The sequence below is a fragment of the Punica granatum genome, chromosome 3, assembly GCF_007655135.1.
Source record: "Punica granatum isolate Tunisia-2019 chromosome 3, ASM765513v2, whole genome shotgun sequence".
Taxonomy (NCBI): Eukaryota; Viridiplantae; Streptophyta; class Magnoliopsida; order Myrtales; family Lythraceae; genus Punica; species Punica granatum.
In genome coordinates this window covers 32,828,536-32,843,990 of record NC_045129.1, presented here as the reverse complement: position 1 = coordinate 32,843,990, position 15,455 = coordinate 32,828,536, and the positions used below count along the sequence as shown (strand labels likewise).

Sequence of the window (15,455 nt, the reverse complement as noted above, 5' to 3'; positions counted from 1 at the left end):
ACCGATCACGTTGGTTATTATTTATTTATTTACTCTTTGTTTTTATAGTTATTTATTTATTTCCTTATTTTTGGTTGACGCAATGCACACGATCAGAATCCTCTCCCGTTATTAATACGCGAACAACTCACTGCTCTCTTTGCATCGTTTCCCGCTGGCAGATCATCTCTCTCTCTCGTTCATCTAACAAGCAGCCGAAGCAGCAGAGGAAGGAGACGACCGGAGACGAACCCATGGCGGATCAGCTCACCGACGATCAGATCTCCGAGTTCAAGGAGGCCTTCAGCCTCTTCGACAAGGACGGAGACGGTCTCTCCCTCTCCCTATCAGATCTCCCTCCTCTTATTCTCCAGATTCTCGTTTGATTCTCGATTCCGAGCTCGTGTTCTTCGAGTTTTGTTGTCGATCGTTGATTTACCGCTGCTTTGATGCAATGCCTTGTTGATCGGCGCGTTGATTGCTTTTCCAGCTTTCGTTTGCGGTTCCTCAGCTGAGGTGACGCGGCCTGTGCAGTTTGTTCTGTGAGCATTCGTTCGGTTCGGTGTTTCTCTTTTGAGCTGTAGATCGTTTTGATCTCACGTGTTGGGAGATCTTTTGGAGCCTGCGGTGCTAGGGTTCTGACGATCTATTTTGATTTAATCTGAATTTCGTTTCAAGATCCTTCGATCTCGTAAGGCTTGTTTGCTTTGGTATGCTCATCTCATTGCGTGTTATTTCATTCCACGTGAATCGCAACGACTTTTTTTTTATAGTAACCGTACAAGGCTGTGTCAGATTCATGAATTGTGTTTCGTGTAGTGATTGATGATCCTTGTGTTTGTGACCGATGCTGATGCCATGTAGCATCCGAATTGATGAGCAATGCATTTTTTTCCCCCCATTTTCTGCCCTTTTTGGCATTTGTATTGTTTGCTCTGACATTGGCTGCTGTATATGGGACGTTATGTTTATTTTACTCCATTCCATCAGATGCTGAGATTATTATCCTCATGGCCATATTATGCTTTCCATTATTACTTGGAGATAGAATTCTCTCCGGAATACCATCTGTAGTTTTATTGCAACTGACTGAAAGATATACCATATTCAGTATTTGCAGCTTTGCTTAATTGTCGGTGCCTTTGTATTATTGATTTTGCTTTGCTGCCCTTGTCAATTTCATTCTTGAATTGTATGCGGTCATCATCTTTAAAACTCTTTCCTGAATTGTCAAATGGGATGCAAATCTCTCTTTTGTTGCAAAGGCAGTTGAAATGGGTTTTTTTTTTTTTTTTTTGCAGATTAAGAATATCTATAGTTTACACTTCATATCCAGACAATCGTTAATGATTCGGTTAATTGTCACACTGACAATGTTTATTTTCTTTAATTAATAATGAATTCACAGGTTCCATCACAACCAAGGAGCTTGGGACTGTTATGAGGTCACTGGGGCAGAACCCAACTGAGGCAGAGCTTCAGGACATGATCAATGAGGTTGATGCTGATGGTAACGGTACCATCGATTTCCCAGAGTTCCTTAATTTGATGGCTAGGAAGATGAAGGACACTGACTCAGAGGAGGAGCTCAAGGAAGCTTTCCGAGTTTTTGACAAGGATCAGAACGGCTTCATCTCTGCCGCTGAGCTCCGCCATGTCATGACAAACCTGGGTGAGAAGCTCACTGATGAGGAAGTCGATGAGATGATCCGCGAGGCTGATGTGGATGGTGATGGCCAGATCAACTATGAGGAATTCGTCAAAGTCATGATGGCCAAGTGAGGACCTCTTCCAAACCAATTATCTATCTTTAGTTTAAAAAAGGCAAAAGGGAACAAGACGATTAAGTTGCTGAGTTTTATATTTCCTGCTGGACCTCGCCATGCGGTATTATTAGCTTTCTCTGGGTGGATTTCTGTTTCTTTGTTTGCATCATTGTTTGACAGACTTCATAATTTTTTCTCTTGCTTGTTCGGTTGCCCTTTAGTCTAGTTGAATTAATGATGTCTTGCTCACTTTGTTACTTGCTTTCTAGTTTGGCTTCGTCAAACCTAGAAAACTTGGAAACAGCAGACGGTTTTTCCTTCTCTGCAACTGATGTTGATGAGATTCCCATTGTCTGCATTTCTTTTCTGAAATTGGTATATGATGTCTAAAGTGCGAACAGCATCATTTTTGGTGACTTGGGACAATACTAACGACGTTTCGTAAGTTATGTCTGATCCTATATGGTATACTGACATATTTGAAGTCTGGATTTGCGACTAGGATAGAATGAGAAGATAACCACGGCCAGCTGTGGAAATTTATACCTTTTACATTACATACAGCTCGGATTTGGACCTTGCTCTGAAAATTTCTTTCGTTTATCTTCTGACACTCTGTCCCGAGCCGAGTTATAACACAGTTATGGATTTTCACTCTTTTTGGCTCAATTGTTTTTATCACGATATTATGCAAAACCAAACCGTAAGAGAAGTTTAACAGGAGGCCCAAAACTTTGTTGCTCCCCGCTCTGTGGACATATTCTTTCCTTCTTAGTAAATTTGAATCGAATTTCAAAGAGGGCGATAGCATTGCGCTTCTGCTGCCTTCTTTTGGGTGGGGACAGCTTTTGATGTTCCAGGCAGAGAGAATCGGATCAAAGGATAACTTGCTAAAGTTTTATGGCGCCAAACAGAAGAAGATTGCAATAGCATCCGATACCAGGTAGAAAGTTAATAATCAGATATCTTTGGATCCTGTTATCAGGAAGAATATATGAATATCGCAAAGTGGGAACAACTGCGATGAAGGGACAGGTTTGAAACTGTGCTTAATTCTTCTAAAACGTGGAACTTGCTTCTCAAAACCCGAGTTTTGATGCTTCTGAGCGCCTTTTTAAGAGAATAAATATGGTTTTGCAAAGCGTATTTTGAAAAGTTTTGAAGAGCATATACACAAGGGATGGCTGGACGGGTGCACGATTTGGGTACAGGAAAGGTGGAGTTCTTGGGGAAGCATATAGGGAAGTAAATTATCCTAAGGTGAGTGAAATATTTTAATTTAAAACTTTTCTATTGTATCCTTTAGTGGGTTTACCTTAGTGGACTAACCCGACTTAAACTTGAATTTATCGGGATTCATTAAACTTTCGAATATTAGGTGTTGGGCATCGAAAATTTTCCTACGAAATCGAAATTTTGCGAAGGCGACTGCCCATGCAAGGCCCCGGTCGGACCATCCCGGAGGACTGGGGTCAGTGGCATGTGGCTATGGTGGACAGGAAAGGCGACACTTTTGATTTGAAAAATGATAAGAGAAGAATAAGTTCTCCCAAGTAAAGTGTTCGTAAACAAGTTGAGGAAACATCGTCATGGAATTTTCGATTTATCTGTTTTTCAAAGGAAAAAAAAAAAAGGAGGAAAATCTATCATAAAAATTTCGAGACTAGCCATGTCTTCGATCTTTGCAGTTATGCGCGGGTGAATATATGGATTTCCCATACATGAGTTTAAGCACGTATTGAATTTCATGTCTATGAACAAAGGTTCAAAGAGTTGTTTCCTAAAAGTATGACTACATTAAATTTTGATGTGATTTTAACAAAGCATCTCATCCTAGTGCACAAAAGATGAAGGAAATTCAGCTACTGCCCCGTACAACCACTATCAGCAAATGTTGGTGGTAGTAACGAGTACAGTTGGATCCAGAACCTCTTGGGATCAATTTATCTCCGTCAGTTATAAGAAGAATCGTATTTATAATCCTTATATTATTTTAATCCTTCCTCAGAAGGCGGCAAAGGACGAACGAGGCCGGGGGACACGAGAGAATGAGCTCTCGAGACGACAAAGGAAAGAAACGATGCCGCAGGATTTGGGACTGTTCGATCCTCTGAAGACACCCAACCCCAGTCCCTAGCTTCTCCGTCCTTGCACATTTCATTGCGTAGGGCAACAATGTTAATTACTAGGCTTGGATCCCACCAGGAATAAATATAACATATGTATGCATTTATATTCTTACTCGTCTGGAATAACAGTTGGCTATGTTTACCCATCGAATCGGGTGGCCAATCGGCTTATACCATATGCTTCGCTAATTATATAACATGATGTTCATCTCGATCACGAGTTATAGCTAAAATGATCTACGTCCCGACCAAGAAGAGAACCTTGTGTCCTGCTCTCTTTAGGTCTTGAGTTGCAGTCGGCCCACAAGGTTCGCGCCTCGCTTCAGCATTGACTTTTTGTTTAAACAATGACCTCATGATCCGTTCTTCATTCTCCGGGGAGTGCGAGAAAAGGCTTGAAGGTCAAGACCAAACCCAGTAGCTGGATCAAGTTCAGTACAAAAAACACCATCTGGTCACCTGCGTCATATCGAACAAAAATGGCGCAAACATTAGTTCGTAACTCATGCATAGTAGCTTCTCAAGACACATCGCAGAACCTTGAATTTCAGGCGGGATATGGTCGATATCAATCAATCAATCTGGCATCGATTATCACAGTATAGCGGTTCATGTTAATCCCGACTGAAAGCTTAAACCAGGATAAACTGGATATTCTGCTCTTCACATTTTTCCCAAGTCAGATATCAAACGGGATGCTACTATAAGCGATCATTTCAAACATCAAAGAGAAAGAACACCACATCAAGGATGCAGACAAATGCGGACCTACCAGGCAGAAAGGAGGCGACTTGTCGCTTCTGTGCCCAAGAAAAGCTGCGAACCGAGAGGGAAATTTGCAGTATGAGTATGTTGACTAAAACGTGAACTGAGGAAGGAAAAGCTCTTACAGTAGTACTTCGGTTGAATCCGACTTACAGGGCACCTGCGCTGGCGGGGCCAAATGCTTTGGTTATAGACATTGCAGTCATTGAAAATCCATTAGCAGCTGCCCTTTGGTGTTGAGGCTAGAAGAATATCGAGCATGTTAATCGGCACGGAGCCAGCAGATGGTGATGATGCAGCAAGGCACCTCAATTAACTCAAAACTGGAACTTACCACGGCATTGTTGAGTAATATAAATATTCCAGTGATAACAGAAACCTTCAAAAGGAGTTGCTGATCGTTATCAGTTGTCTAACCGGCATGAGAAAATGAGATGGATAGTTTGGGGACTTACGGAAAGAGCATTCCTTATCATGGTTGCAAGGTTTAATACTATATGAAGGGTCAATCCTGACAGCATAGCTGTGTAAGGGTAGCTTGCAAGGAATGGAATAGATATAGCCTGTATAATATCGATTGATCGAGGGAATTATAGCAGGAACAAGAATAAGAAAAGAAGGAAGAATTATGGGATAGTTTGAAGTTTACAGCTGAAAGCCGAGTGCTCCTGATCGGCCCGAGAATTTTCTCCACTGGTGGATACAGCAGAAGTTGAAATAGCAGAAGACCAAGCCCTGGATATAAGTCCCAAATGCAGAACAATCAGCCGAATCGCCGAAAAATTTGATCCTACGGAATCATTTGCCGACTCTTTAGGCCTTTGAGCGATAGAGTAATTGCTCATGGTAAAAGGTCGATCAAATCTGACAAATTAATAAAGCATCGGTTGACTTGTATATGTTTTGTCAAAGCTACAGAACATGCCTGAGATTGCCAGAACTTCACCGACTTCTTCCGATGAAAAGCTTAGTCCGCCGTACTTCTTGTCACTAACTGCCCACAGTGAGAATACCTGCAAACGAAACCTGACATCACCTTTTTTCATCACCCAGCCATGCAATGAAACCGAAGAAATGATTCTAAAGTCCAAAGGAGAGAGGCAACCGACTGAAATAGAAGAGCCATTACAACATTATACGTACCTCTGTATAAGCTATCTCCTGAAGTGAGAAAACACAATATACGATGACGGTGGACATTAGAGGCCAATTCTTCCATAAACTAGCTTTGGAAGACGATTTGTGCCTATCAACTTCAGTTATGTTCCCGGTTCCATCATATACACCGCAAGAAATTTCCAGATCCCTTGAGTCGGGTTTCTTCTTTTCCAAGTTGTGCATGTGCAAGGTTTCCTTCGTTACCATGAACAATTCGGAAAATTTTACAGGAAAAACTTGCAGTTTGCTTTTTGTCCTCGATGAGAAACAAAGCAGCTCGATGAATGTTACTTACCGGCAGCCACCAGCAACAAATAAATACTCCGAAAGCATATGTGGATAGTAAAAGGCATGGTAAGAAGTACGGGAACCTACAAAAGGAACATATCTGAATTACTCACGGAAGCAACCATCTGTTGACAAAGAATGGAACACGGAACCTTTCAGCCAAATGAAGATTCCATGAGATAAATACATGTACCTCCCAAATATAGAGCTTTTTGCGAATATGGTTGGGTATTTTTCTGCAGGCTAGAGAACATCCAAGCATTAGAATGAGGTGAGTAGAAAGCATCAGAAGGCAAGCAAGCAATAGGTAATGCCGAAAAGACTTCCTCCTCAAACTTTCGAAGAAAACTTGACATAAATAATTAAAGGTATGAGGAACCACATTAGCATAGTACTGCACATATCGTCTCCATATAGCAGAATTATAAGCTAGTTGCATACCGCGGCAAAGAAACCTCCAATAGCAGGACCAATAATTAGTCCTAAGCCTCGGGACGTGCTGACCTGAAACAGTAGTAGATTTATGCTTGGCAGACATTGTTTCCTGAGCTATTACTCGGAAATGAAGAAAAACAGCGATTCATTACAACTGATAGTGCCAGAGCTCGATGTTCGTCTTTACAAATTTCCGTAGCATATGCCTAAAATACAACCAAAAGATTATCATCAAGCATTGATAGTATGTGATTCTAATGCCAAGGTATGCGTAGAGAACCATACCCTTACTGTGCCAAGTAGACAATTGAAGCATCCAAGAAGAAACCGAGTAACAATTGCCATCCAGAGGTTCGTGCTTAGCCCAAAGAGAACGTTGAGGATTGCACTGGCAACATAAATCGATATTAAGACCACCTTTTCGAGAGGGTTAAAATTGAAAACAAATTCTCCATGGATTTGTCAAGAGGATAACACGTTACACTGAGAATGTCCCAATCAAAATGACTGGTTTCCGACCATATCGGTCTGCCAGCATTCCCCAAAACACGGATGTAAGGCCTCTACCGACCATATAAGAAGATCCTACAAGAGAATATGCATGATTATCGACTAGTTTATGAGTATAATGATTGTCCTTCCAACATGATTGTGATTTAGAAGCACGTATTATTACCCACAAATCCAGCATAAAACCCGATATCTTCCTCCCTTTTTGCAACATGAAAATCTCTAATCTGCACGAACAAGGTAAAATCACAACAAATGAGCACTTTTGATCCCGTTCCATGAAGCGAATTATCTTGCCAGGAGCGGAAACAGATAAGACGTACCATGAAGTAAATGAACGGGAACAGAGACGATATCGACATAGCTGAAAAGCAGAGAGCCCAGTAATATCAGACGTTACGCAATCAAACACCACAAACCACAAGCATCCTCTGAACACGGACGCTGCCGAAACTATTAGAATAGGCAAGAGAGGCTGACCGTTGCAGAGTGTCACGAGCCAAATATAGGACAAGTTCTTGTAGGGGATCCCTCTCTGCTCTTCCTTGAGGCGATCGACCTTGCACCCTGGGCAGCTCTCCTGGAGATCCTTCTTCTCCGGAAGCAGCAGCGGGTTCCGATTTTCCGCCATGCCCGGAAGCTCGCTTCAGTTGGTCGGAACGTGTGTGACTGCGAGGGAGTGAATTCAGCTCAACCAGTTTCAATTATCGGATTGGATGGAGCCTTTGAAGAGTTCCTTTTGGTTTTTGCCGCTTCCCAGTTTCTTTGGATTTTTGGCGGCAGTAATTGTCTTAGTGGGTCCCACAGGCAACTGAAGCCGACCGCCGGCTTGATATTTTAACCAAATAAAAAATAAAAAATCAAGAAATCTCACTAGCGAAAATTGAAACATATCTTAATAAAGAAGAGATTTTAATGTAGCGGTATTAGATGTCGAGTCACAACTTCTGAATTCAATTCTTCCTATTGAAACTCACGATGAGTCCGTTTATTTTCTGTTATTATATTAAGTTATAAGTCTCTCTCGCGATAAAAAATAAATAAATAAATAAATTGTGCTACTATACTAAATTCTTTTTCTATCGTTACATATATTCTGGGTGCACTTAAATTTTACTGGAATTTTGGAAAAGAATGGATCACTCCACCAACACCTTTTCATATTTTATATTCTTCCTCTGCTCACTTCCACAAGACAATGGAATCTATTGTCGGCTAGGATTACGACTTCTTGAAGTCCAACGAGCTTGATTAAGAATAATTGCGTTTTCTTTATGAATACGTTTCTCCTATATTCCACTGGTTATACGAGTATTTGTGGATACGTTTGTCTCTAGATGATTAAAATCAATATTCAAATAAACTTTATATGAGAATTTGTTATTGTGAAATTATAAAATACTTTTTTTAACTTTACCAACTGTAAAGGCAAAATTAAGTGAATCATAATATATACCTTTTTTTTCATTATTATATTATCGATGTAAAAAATTATACATATTTTAATGGCTTTAATATAAATAAGAACCAAAAATCTATAAATAATGTCTATTTGAAATATTTTAGAGCGTGGAGTTATGTACTAAAAAAAAACTTATTCTTATTTGTGGAGTAGAAAGTTTTCGATATTTTTATTTGAATTATTTTCTAAAAAATAAATTTTAAATATTTATTAACTTTTTTGTATAATATAAAATTATTTATTTATATTAATGCATTTAAAGTACAATACATGTTCCAATTCTATAGATGAGCTTCAGCGATATTTTTGTTCTATTAGCCCAATGATCAGCCCAATTCATAAACTTTATATAACCTTCATAGGTCATACATTTGTAAATTTTGTATTATCTAAAACATTAAATTACAACAAACGAGAGAATAAATATTAATTACTCAAATAATTATCATAATTATTCTTAATTATAGCATCAACTCTGGCCTCGCTTTAACATCGACTTTTGCCGGAAGCAGTGATCACATGATCTCCTCCCCTTCATTCGCAGTGCCGTGCTAGGAAAGGTTTGAAGGTTAAGACCAAACCGAGTAGCTGGATCAAGTTCAGTACGAAAAACACCATCTGATCGCCTGCATTTATCAAAGTAAGCAGTTCAAGGTGAGAGGTGGTCGATATCAATCGACATGGCTGTGATTATCACAGTTTAGCAGTTCATATTAGTCCTGACGGACAGCTTAAACAGGGATAAACTAAACATTCTGTTGTGGCATTTTTCATAGTCAGATTAAGCATTCACCAGTAACCCTTTCACCCTACGCTGCTAAACCATCAAAATGGATGCTATAGAAGCTATCATTTCAAACATCAAAGGGAGAGGGAAACCCCCCCCCCCCCCCCCCCCCCCCCCCCCCCCCCCCCCCAAAAAAAAAAACGTCGAGGATGCAGATAAATGCCAACTTACCAGGCAGAAAGGACGCGACTTGTCGCTTCTGTGCCCAAGAAAAGCTGCAAATCGAGACGCCAATTTGCAGTATGAGTATGTTAACTAAAACATGAACTGAGGAAGGAAATGCTCTTATAGTTGTACTTTGGTTGAATCCGACTTACAGGGCACCTGCGCTGGCCGGGCCAAATGCTTTGGTTATAGATATTGCAGTCGTTGAAAATCCATTAGCAGCTGCCCTTTGGTGTTGGGGCTAGAAGAAAAGTATATTCCAAGCATGTTAATCGGCATGCAGCCAGCAGATGGTGATAATACAGCAAGGTACCTTAATTAACTCGAACCTGGAACTTACCACGGCATTGTTGAGCAATATATATATTCCAGTGATGGCAGAAACCTTCAGAAAAGTAACTAATCGTTATCAGTTGTCTAGTTGGGCATGACAAATTGAGACGCAGAGTCAGCAACTTACAGAAAGTAAGTTCCTCAACATCGTTGCAAAGTTTATCGCTATGTGGAGGATCAATCCTGACATCATACTTATGAAAGGGTAACTTGCAAGGATTGGAATGGATATAGCCTGTTCAATATCGATTGATCGAGGAAATTAAAACAGGAAAAAAGAAAAAGAAAAGAAGGAGAGTTATGGCATAGTTCGAAGTTTACAGCTGAAAGCCGAGTGGTTGTGGTCGGCCCGAGAATTTTCTCCACTGGTGGGTACAGCAGAAGTTGAAATAGTAGAAGACCAAGCCCTGGAAAGAAGTCATAAATGCAGAACAGTCGGCCGAATTGCCGAAAAATTTGATTTTAAGAAATCATTTTCTGACATTTTAGGCCTTTGAGCGCTAGAGTAATTGTTCATGTTAAGAGATTGATGAAATCTGACATATTAATAAAGCATTGGTCGGCTTGTATATGTTACAACAAAGCTACAGAACATGCCTGAGACTGCCAGAACTTCACCAACATCTTGTGATGAAAAGCTTAGTCCACCGAACTTCTTGTCACTAACTGCCCACAATGAGAATACCTGCAAATGAAAGCTGATATCGCTTTTCCCATCTCCGAACGATGCAATGAAACTGAAGAAACGATTTTGAAGTTCAAAGAAGGCAGGCAGCAAGCAGACCGAAATGGAAGAGCCACTAAAACAAGATATGTACCTCATTATAAGCTATCTCCTGAAGCGAGAAAACACAAAATACGATGACAGTGGACATTAGAGGCCAATTCTTCCATAAACTAGCCTTGGAAGACCATTTGTGTCCTTCGACTTCGGTTGGGATCCCAGTTCCATCAGATACACCGGAAGAAACTTCCAGATCAATCGAGTCGGGTTTCTTCTTTTCCATGTGGTTATGCATGTGCAAGGTTTCCTGCATTAGTACGAAACAATTTAGAAAATTTTACAGAAAATATTGCAGTTTATTTTGTCCTCGGTGATAAATAAGCAACTCAATGATTAACACTTACCGGCAGCCACCAGCAACAAATAAACACTCCAAAAGCATAAACGGATATCAAAAGGCATGGTAAGAAGTACGGAAACCTACAAAAGGGACATATCTAAATTAATCATGGAAACAACCAGCTGTTGATGAAGAATGGGACGTAGAGCATCTCAACAAATTGAGGTTAGATAATGACATGTACCTCCCGAATATAGAGCTTTCAGCGAATATGGTCGGGTAATTTTCTGCAGGCTAGAGACATCCGAGCATTAGAATGACGTGAGTTGAAAGCATCGAAAGGCAAAGGAAGCATGTGATAAGACTGGACGGAAGAATTTCCTTGCCGAACTTCCAATGAAAACTTGACATAAACATTATAGATATGAGGAACTGCATTAGCATAATATCCCGCACATCATCTCCATATAGAATTATAAGTTAGATTCATACCTGGGCAAAGAAACCTCCAATGGCGGGCCCAATAACTAGTCCGATGCCTCGGGATGTACTGACCTGAAACGGAAAAAGTATTCGAACTGCTTATGCTTGGCAGACAAAGTTTCCATGTGTTATTACTCAGAAATAAAGGTAAACAGCGATTCATTACAACTGATAGTGCCAGAGCTCGATGTTCGTCTCTACAAATTTCCGTAGCATACGCCTAAAATACAACCAAAAGATTATTTTTGCGCATTGACGAGTACATGAATCTAAAGCCAAGGTACGTGCAGAGAGCGTACCCTTACTGTCCCAACTAGACCATTGAAGCATCCAAGAGGAAACCGAGTAACAAGTGCCATCCAGAGGCTCGTGCTGAGCCCAAAGAGAACGTTGAGGATCGCGCTGGCAACGTAAATTGATATTAAAACAACCTCTAGGGAGAGTTAAAAATTAAAAGAGAATTCCCGATGGATTTATCAAAAACATGGTACATTGAGAATGTCCCAATCAAAATGACTGGTTTCCGACCGTATCGGTCTGCCAGCATCCCCCAAAACACGGATGTAAGGCCTCTACCGACCATGAAAGAAGATCCTACAAGAGAAGATGAATGATCATTGACAAGTATATATGTATAATGATTGTCTTTCTAATGTGCTCGTGATATAGAAGCACGTATTATTACCCACAAATCCAGCATAAAAACCGATATCTTCCTCCCTTTTTGTAATATGAAAATCTCTGATCTGCAGGAACAAGATAAAATCATGACAAATGAGCAGTAAAAAGCCTTTGATCCCATTCCATGAAGTGATTTATCTTGCGAGGAGCAGAAACAGATAAGACGAACCATGAAGTAAATGAACGGGAACAGAGACGATATCGGCATAGCTGAAAAGCACACAGAACCCGGTAATATCAGACGCGACTCTATCAAACACTGCAAATGTCTGCCCCCCTCTGAACACAGACATCACCAAAGTTATGAGAATAAGGCAAGAGAGGCCGACCATTGCATAGCATGACGAGCCAAATGTAGGACAAGTTCTTGTAGGGGATCCCTCTCTGCTCTTCCTTGAGGCGGTCGACCTTGCACCCAGGGCAGCTCTCCCGGGGATCCTTCTTCTCCGGAAGCAGCAGCGGGTTCCGATGCTCTGCCATTGCTGAGAAGCTCGTGTGGGTCGGTCGAAGCGCGTGTCCGACTGTGAGTGAATTAAGTATGTTCAGCTTATGCCAGTTTCAATTATTATATTGGACGGACAGAGCTTTTGAACTACCCATGAAGAGTCCAGTTTTGCTTCTTCCAAGTTTCTTTGGATTTTGGCGGAACTTTTAGTCATAGTGGGTCCCACAGGCAACAAAGTAACCAACAACGGACCAGAAATAGATACCCGGCCTAGCTTCGCGATACACGTTAACTTGTTAATTGCGCGATCGATTCTCATAGTAAGACTATCTGTGTCTCTTTATTAGGAGAAAATTTTGTATACAATAATAATATCATGTAGCAATGCCACAAGTCAATAAGGATTTTGTTATATAAACAAAAAAATCATTGCCAAAATATAATTCATTATTGACAAAAATAATATTTTTTATGTGTCTTGTGGCATAATCTTATGTGATACCATCATGTCACACAAGACATTTTTCCTTTATTAGTTATTAAGATTGGGAAGAAAGAAACTCCCGAGCGTAGATCATATCCTCCTTCCAGTACGATTCCCATTCTCATTCAACGGTCTATCAATGCTGCCTTATTTTGTTCCAAATTCTTTCCGCTAGCTCTAAAATCAAAATTGACAGGAAGTAATGCCTTCCGACAACTAAATACCAACTAACAATAGGAAAATCCCGGGAGTTCGAGTTAAAGGCTGGCTTGCAGTACGAAGGTAGGAGTAGGAGACGCGGGAGAGGATGGACTTCTTTTTAGAATGTATCTGTCGTTGTTGGAGTTGCATACAATCCTAGCTGTACCGTGCGAGGTGCTTGGCAGACATAGTATGATATAAAGAAATAGAAAACTAATTAAAGGCGCACGAGAAATTCCATAGGCGAAAACCCCTTCTTCCTATGCATATATTCTAGGTGTATATAAAATTAACTGGAATTTCCAAAAGAAAAGTCTCACACCAAACCAACCTTTCTATATTCTGATTCTTCCTCAGCACGCCTCCACGAGCAAATGGAGTCTGCTTTCGGATAGGATTCCGACTCCTAGGTCTCCGTTTGGATTTAAAGTTGCATTTTAAAATCTTACTTTAACTTAATTCTAACAACAACAAAATAAAATTCTATCCGCAGCAAAACAAAATAGCTCATACAAAGTCAAAGGGTGAGCCTCATTTATACCACTCTTTTTCAAAATTAAAATCACATAACTCATATAAAGTCAAAGGGTGGGCCCCAAACATAACCATTTATACCACTCTTTTTCAAAATCAAAATCTGATTTTAAAATGTTATTTACAAACCAAACGCAGAGTCTGATAAGTTGATTAAGAATAGCCGTGTTATCGACTTATCATTACAAAAAAAAAATTCATCTTCTCCGCCAAATACGGATACACTTCCATGAGCTTTGGTGACATTTTTAATCGATTCCATAACGAGTATTATTTTTACCGTAAAGAGCATGGCCTTCGCAGCGGCTTTCTTAGCTATTAGCCCAACAGTCCGCGCAATTCAACTAAAACATTCGTAAGCTTTGTAAATTTAGTATTTGTATTATCTAAAACATTAGATTACAACAAAGGAGAGAATAAATGTTTATTACTTAAATAATTGTCGTGATTATTCTTAATTATAGCATCAACTCCGCGCCTCGCTTTAGCATCGACTTTTGCTGGAAGCAATGATTACGTAATATGTTCTTCATTCGCAGGGCCGGGCTAGGAATGGCTTGAAGGTTAAGACCACACCAAGTAGCTGGATCAGGTTCAGTACGAAAAACACCATCTGATCGCCTGCATTTATCAGAGCAAGCAGTTCACAGTGATTATTGGAGTAAGCGGTTTGCGGAAAGATGAATTTCAGGTGGGAAATGGTCGATATCAATCAATGTGGCAGTGATTATCAAAGTATAGCGGTTCACATCAATCCTGACCGAAAGCTTAAATCAGGATAAACTGGATATTCAATTCTGGCATTTTTTCATAGTCAGATTAACCATTCACCAGTAACACTTTCTGATGTGGACCTCACGAATGATTGTGAAACCCGACAACCAACTTGAATCGATTTCCAGATCGCCAAACACAGATTTAGATGAAGAGGATTATTGACCCATTGTTTATAGAGAAACAAAAATCAACAATATCAAGACAAGGATTATTGACTCATTGTTTATGAAGAAATAAGAACCAATAATATCAAATTGTGCCGAACAATCACAAGCTGTCACACTTATTCGTTCGAAGGAATTCAATGAAGAACAAAGGAGAAAATCTCACCAAAATACCAGAATAGTCTGCCTATAATCAGCTACTCAACCTCCTTTATATAAGTCTAGGAAACACTGAAAACTAATAAAATTGGAAACTGGAATAAATACCCCCGTTTGTTTTCAAAGAATTTGATTTTAACTTTAACTTTAACTTTAACTCAACACACTACACAACAAAAACACACGTTTTCCAAGTCAAATTTATAACTACATCTCATTTGTCCTTTTCCACGATCAAAATCAAAATCAAAATCAAAATAACTTTAACTCTGAATCCAAACGGCCCGGACCGTTTCCTAAAGCCAGAAATAACAGAGGAAACTAAATAAAAGCTATCTAGAATAGTTGACAATCTTTTGTTCTATCTTCAGCATCTCATAGCAAGTTAGTTGAATAAAGTCTTTTGAAACTCAATTGAATTAGACTCATCTTGGCCCAAAAAGCCCATCAACAAGCTCTCCATAGCTTGTTGAATTTGTCTGGCCTTCGCCCGTGTGATTGGCCCACTCGGAACATGCAAACCTCCAAGATCTTGTGCATCAGCTCCCTCTTCACGAATCCGACTTCCAAACTCGTGTGCATCAGCCTCATTGTCATACCCGCGATTGTCGTCACTTTCCCCCTACACTACTAAACCATCAAACTGGATTCTATATAAGTGATCATTTGTTTAAGGAAAAAACAAA

General features: G+C 40.0%; 3 protein-coding genes across 8 annotated transcripts; 1 reads left to right on the top strand and 2 right to left on the bottom strand.

Moving 5' to 3' along the window:
• Window positions 1-60: 60 nt before the first annotated feature.
• LOC116199305 (calmodulin-7-like) lies at window positions 61-4,045 on the top strand. Its single transcript, XM_031529625.1, has 3 exons — window positions 61-309; window positions 1,388-1,757; window positions 3,754-4,045. Exons 1-3 carry the CDS (start codon window positions 234-236, stop codon window positions 3,857-3,859), a joined length of 552 nt encoding a protein of 183 aa, XP_031385485.1. The 5' UTR covers window positions 61-233; the 3' UTR covers window positions 3,860-4,045.
• LOC116199303 (probable peptide/nitrate transporter At3g43790) lies at window positions 3,954-7,769 on the bottom strand. 5 transcript variants are annotated; one of them, XM_031529619.1, is made up of 17 exons: window positions 7,511-7,766; window positions 7,354-7,394; window positions 7,197-7,257; window positions 7,003-7,105; window positions 6,806-6,908; window positions 6,673-6,726; window positions 6,527-6,589; window positions 6,279-6,328; window positions 6,093-6,168; window positions 5,783-5,992; window positions 5,565-5,652; window positions 5,289-5,374; window positions 5,095-5,202; window positions 4,974-5,033; window positions 4,793-4,881; window positions 4,647-4,690; window positions 3,954-4,333 (listed from the first exon to the last, which is right to left on the bottom strand). In XM_031529619.1, the coding sequence occupies exons 1-17, from the start codon at window positions 7,659-7,661 to the stop codon at window positions 4,242-4,244; spliced, it is 1,479 nt and encodes a 492-aa protein (XP_031385479.1). In that variant the 5' UTR covers window positions 7,662-7,766; the 3' UTR covers window positions 3,954-4,241. The 5 variants fall into 5 exon arrangements, 3 of the variants coding, with proteins under 3 accessions (XP_031385479.1, XP_031385482.1, XP_031385481.1); XM_031529622.1 differs by having other exon boundaries at window positions 5,783-5,959; XM_031529621.1 differs by having other exon boundaries at window positions 4,974-5,018; window positions 7,511-7,764.
• Window positions 7,770-8,785: 1,016 nt separating this feature from the next.
• On the bottom strand, window positions 8,786-12,568 carry LOC116199304 (probable peptide/nitrate transporter At3g43790). 2 transcript variants are annotated; one of them, XM_031529623.1, is made up of 17 exons: window positions 12,335-12,568; window positions 12,175-12,215; window positions 12,010-12,070; window positions 11,816-11,918; window positions 11,624-11,726; window positions 11,491-11,544; window positions 11,334-11,396; window positions 11,086-11,135; window positions 10,906-10,981; window positions 10,596-10,808; window positions 10,375-10,462; window positions 10,099-10,184; window positions 9,905-10,012; window positions 9,785-9,829; window positions 9,597-9,685; window positions 9,451-9,494; window positions 8,786-9,118 (listed from the first exon to the last, which is right to left on the bottom strand). In XM_031529623.1, the coding sequence occupies exons 1-17, from the start codon at window positions 12,483-12,485 to the stop codon at window positions 9,027-9,029; spliced, it is 1,467 nt and encodes a 488-aa protein (XP_031385483.1). In that variant the 5' UTR covers window positions 12,486-12,568; the 3' UTR covers window positions 8,786-9,026. The 2 variants fall into 2 exon arrangements, with proteins under 2 accessions (XP_031385483.1, XP_031385484.1); XM_031529624.1 differs by lacking the exon at window positions 11,491-11,544.
• Window positions 12,569-15,455: the final 2,887 nt, after the last annotated feature.

Excerpts from the sequence above, each read along its gene's own strand:
- LOC116199305 (XM_031529625.1), top strand. The coding sequence starts at position 234 with ATGGCGGATCAGCTCACCGACGATCAGATCTCCGAGTTCAAGGAGGCC. Across the intron at positions 310-1,387 it reads CTTCGACAAGGACGGAGACG|GTTCCATCACAACCAAGGAG; the intron begins GTCTCTCCCTCT and ends ATGAATTCACAG. Across the intron at positions 1,758-3,753 it reads GTCAAAGTCATGATGGCCAA|AAGGCGGCAAAGGACGAACG; the intron begins GTGAGGACCTCT and ends ATCCTTCCTCAG.
- LOC116199303 (XM_031529619.1), bottom strand. The coding sequence starts at position 7,661 with ATGGCGGAAAATCGGAACCCGCTGCTGCTTCCGGAGAAGAAGGATCTC. Across the intron at positions 7,258-7,353 it reads TCCCGTTCATTTACTTCATG|ATTAGAGATTTTCATGTTGC; the intron begins GTACGTCTTATC and ends TTGTTCGTGCAG. Across the intron at positions 5,034-5,094 it reads TGATAAGGAATGCTCTTTCC|CAACTCCTTTTGAAGGTTTC; the intron begins GTAAGTCCCCAA and ends GATAACGATCAG.
- LOC116199304 (XM_031529623.1), bottom strand. The coding sequence starts at position 12,485 with ATGGCAGAGCATCGGAACCCGCTGCTGCTTCCGGAGAAGAAGGATCCC. Across the intron at positions 10,809-10,905 it reads TTTGTTGCTGGTGGCTGCCG|GAAACCTTGCACATGCATAA; the intron begins GTAAGTGTTAAT and ends GTACTAATGCAG. Across the intron at positions 9,686-9,784 it reads TATTGCTCAACAATGCCGTG|CCCCAACACCAAAGGGCAGC; the intron begins GTAAGTTCCAGG and ends CTTTTCTTCTAG.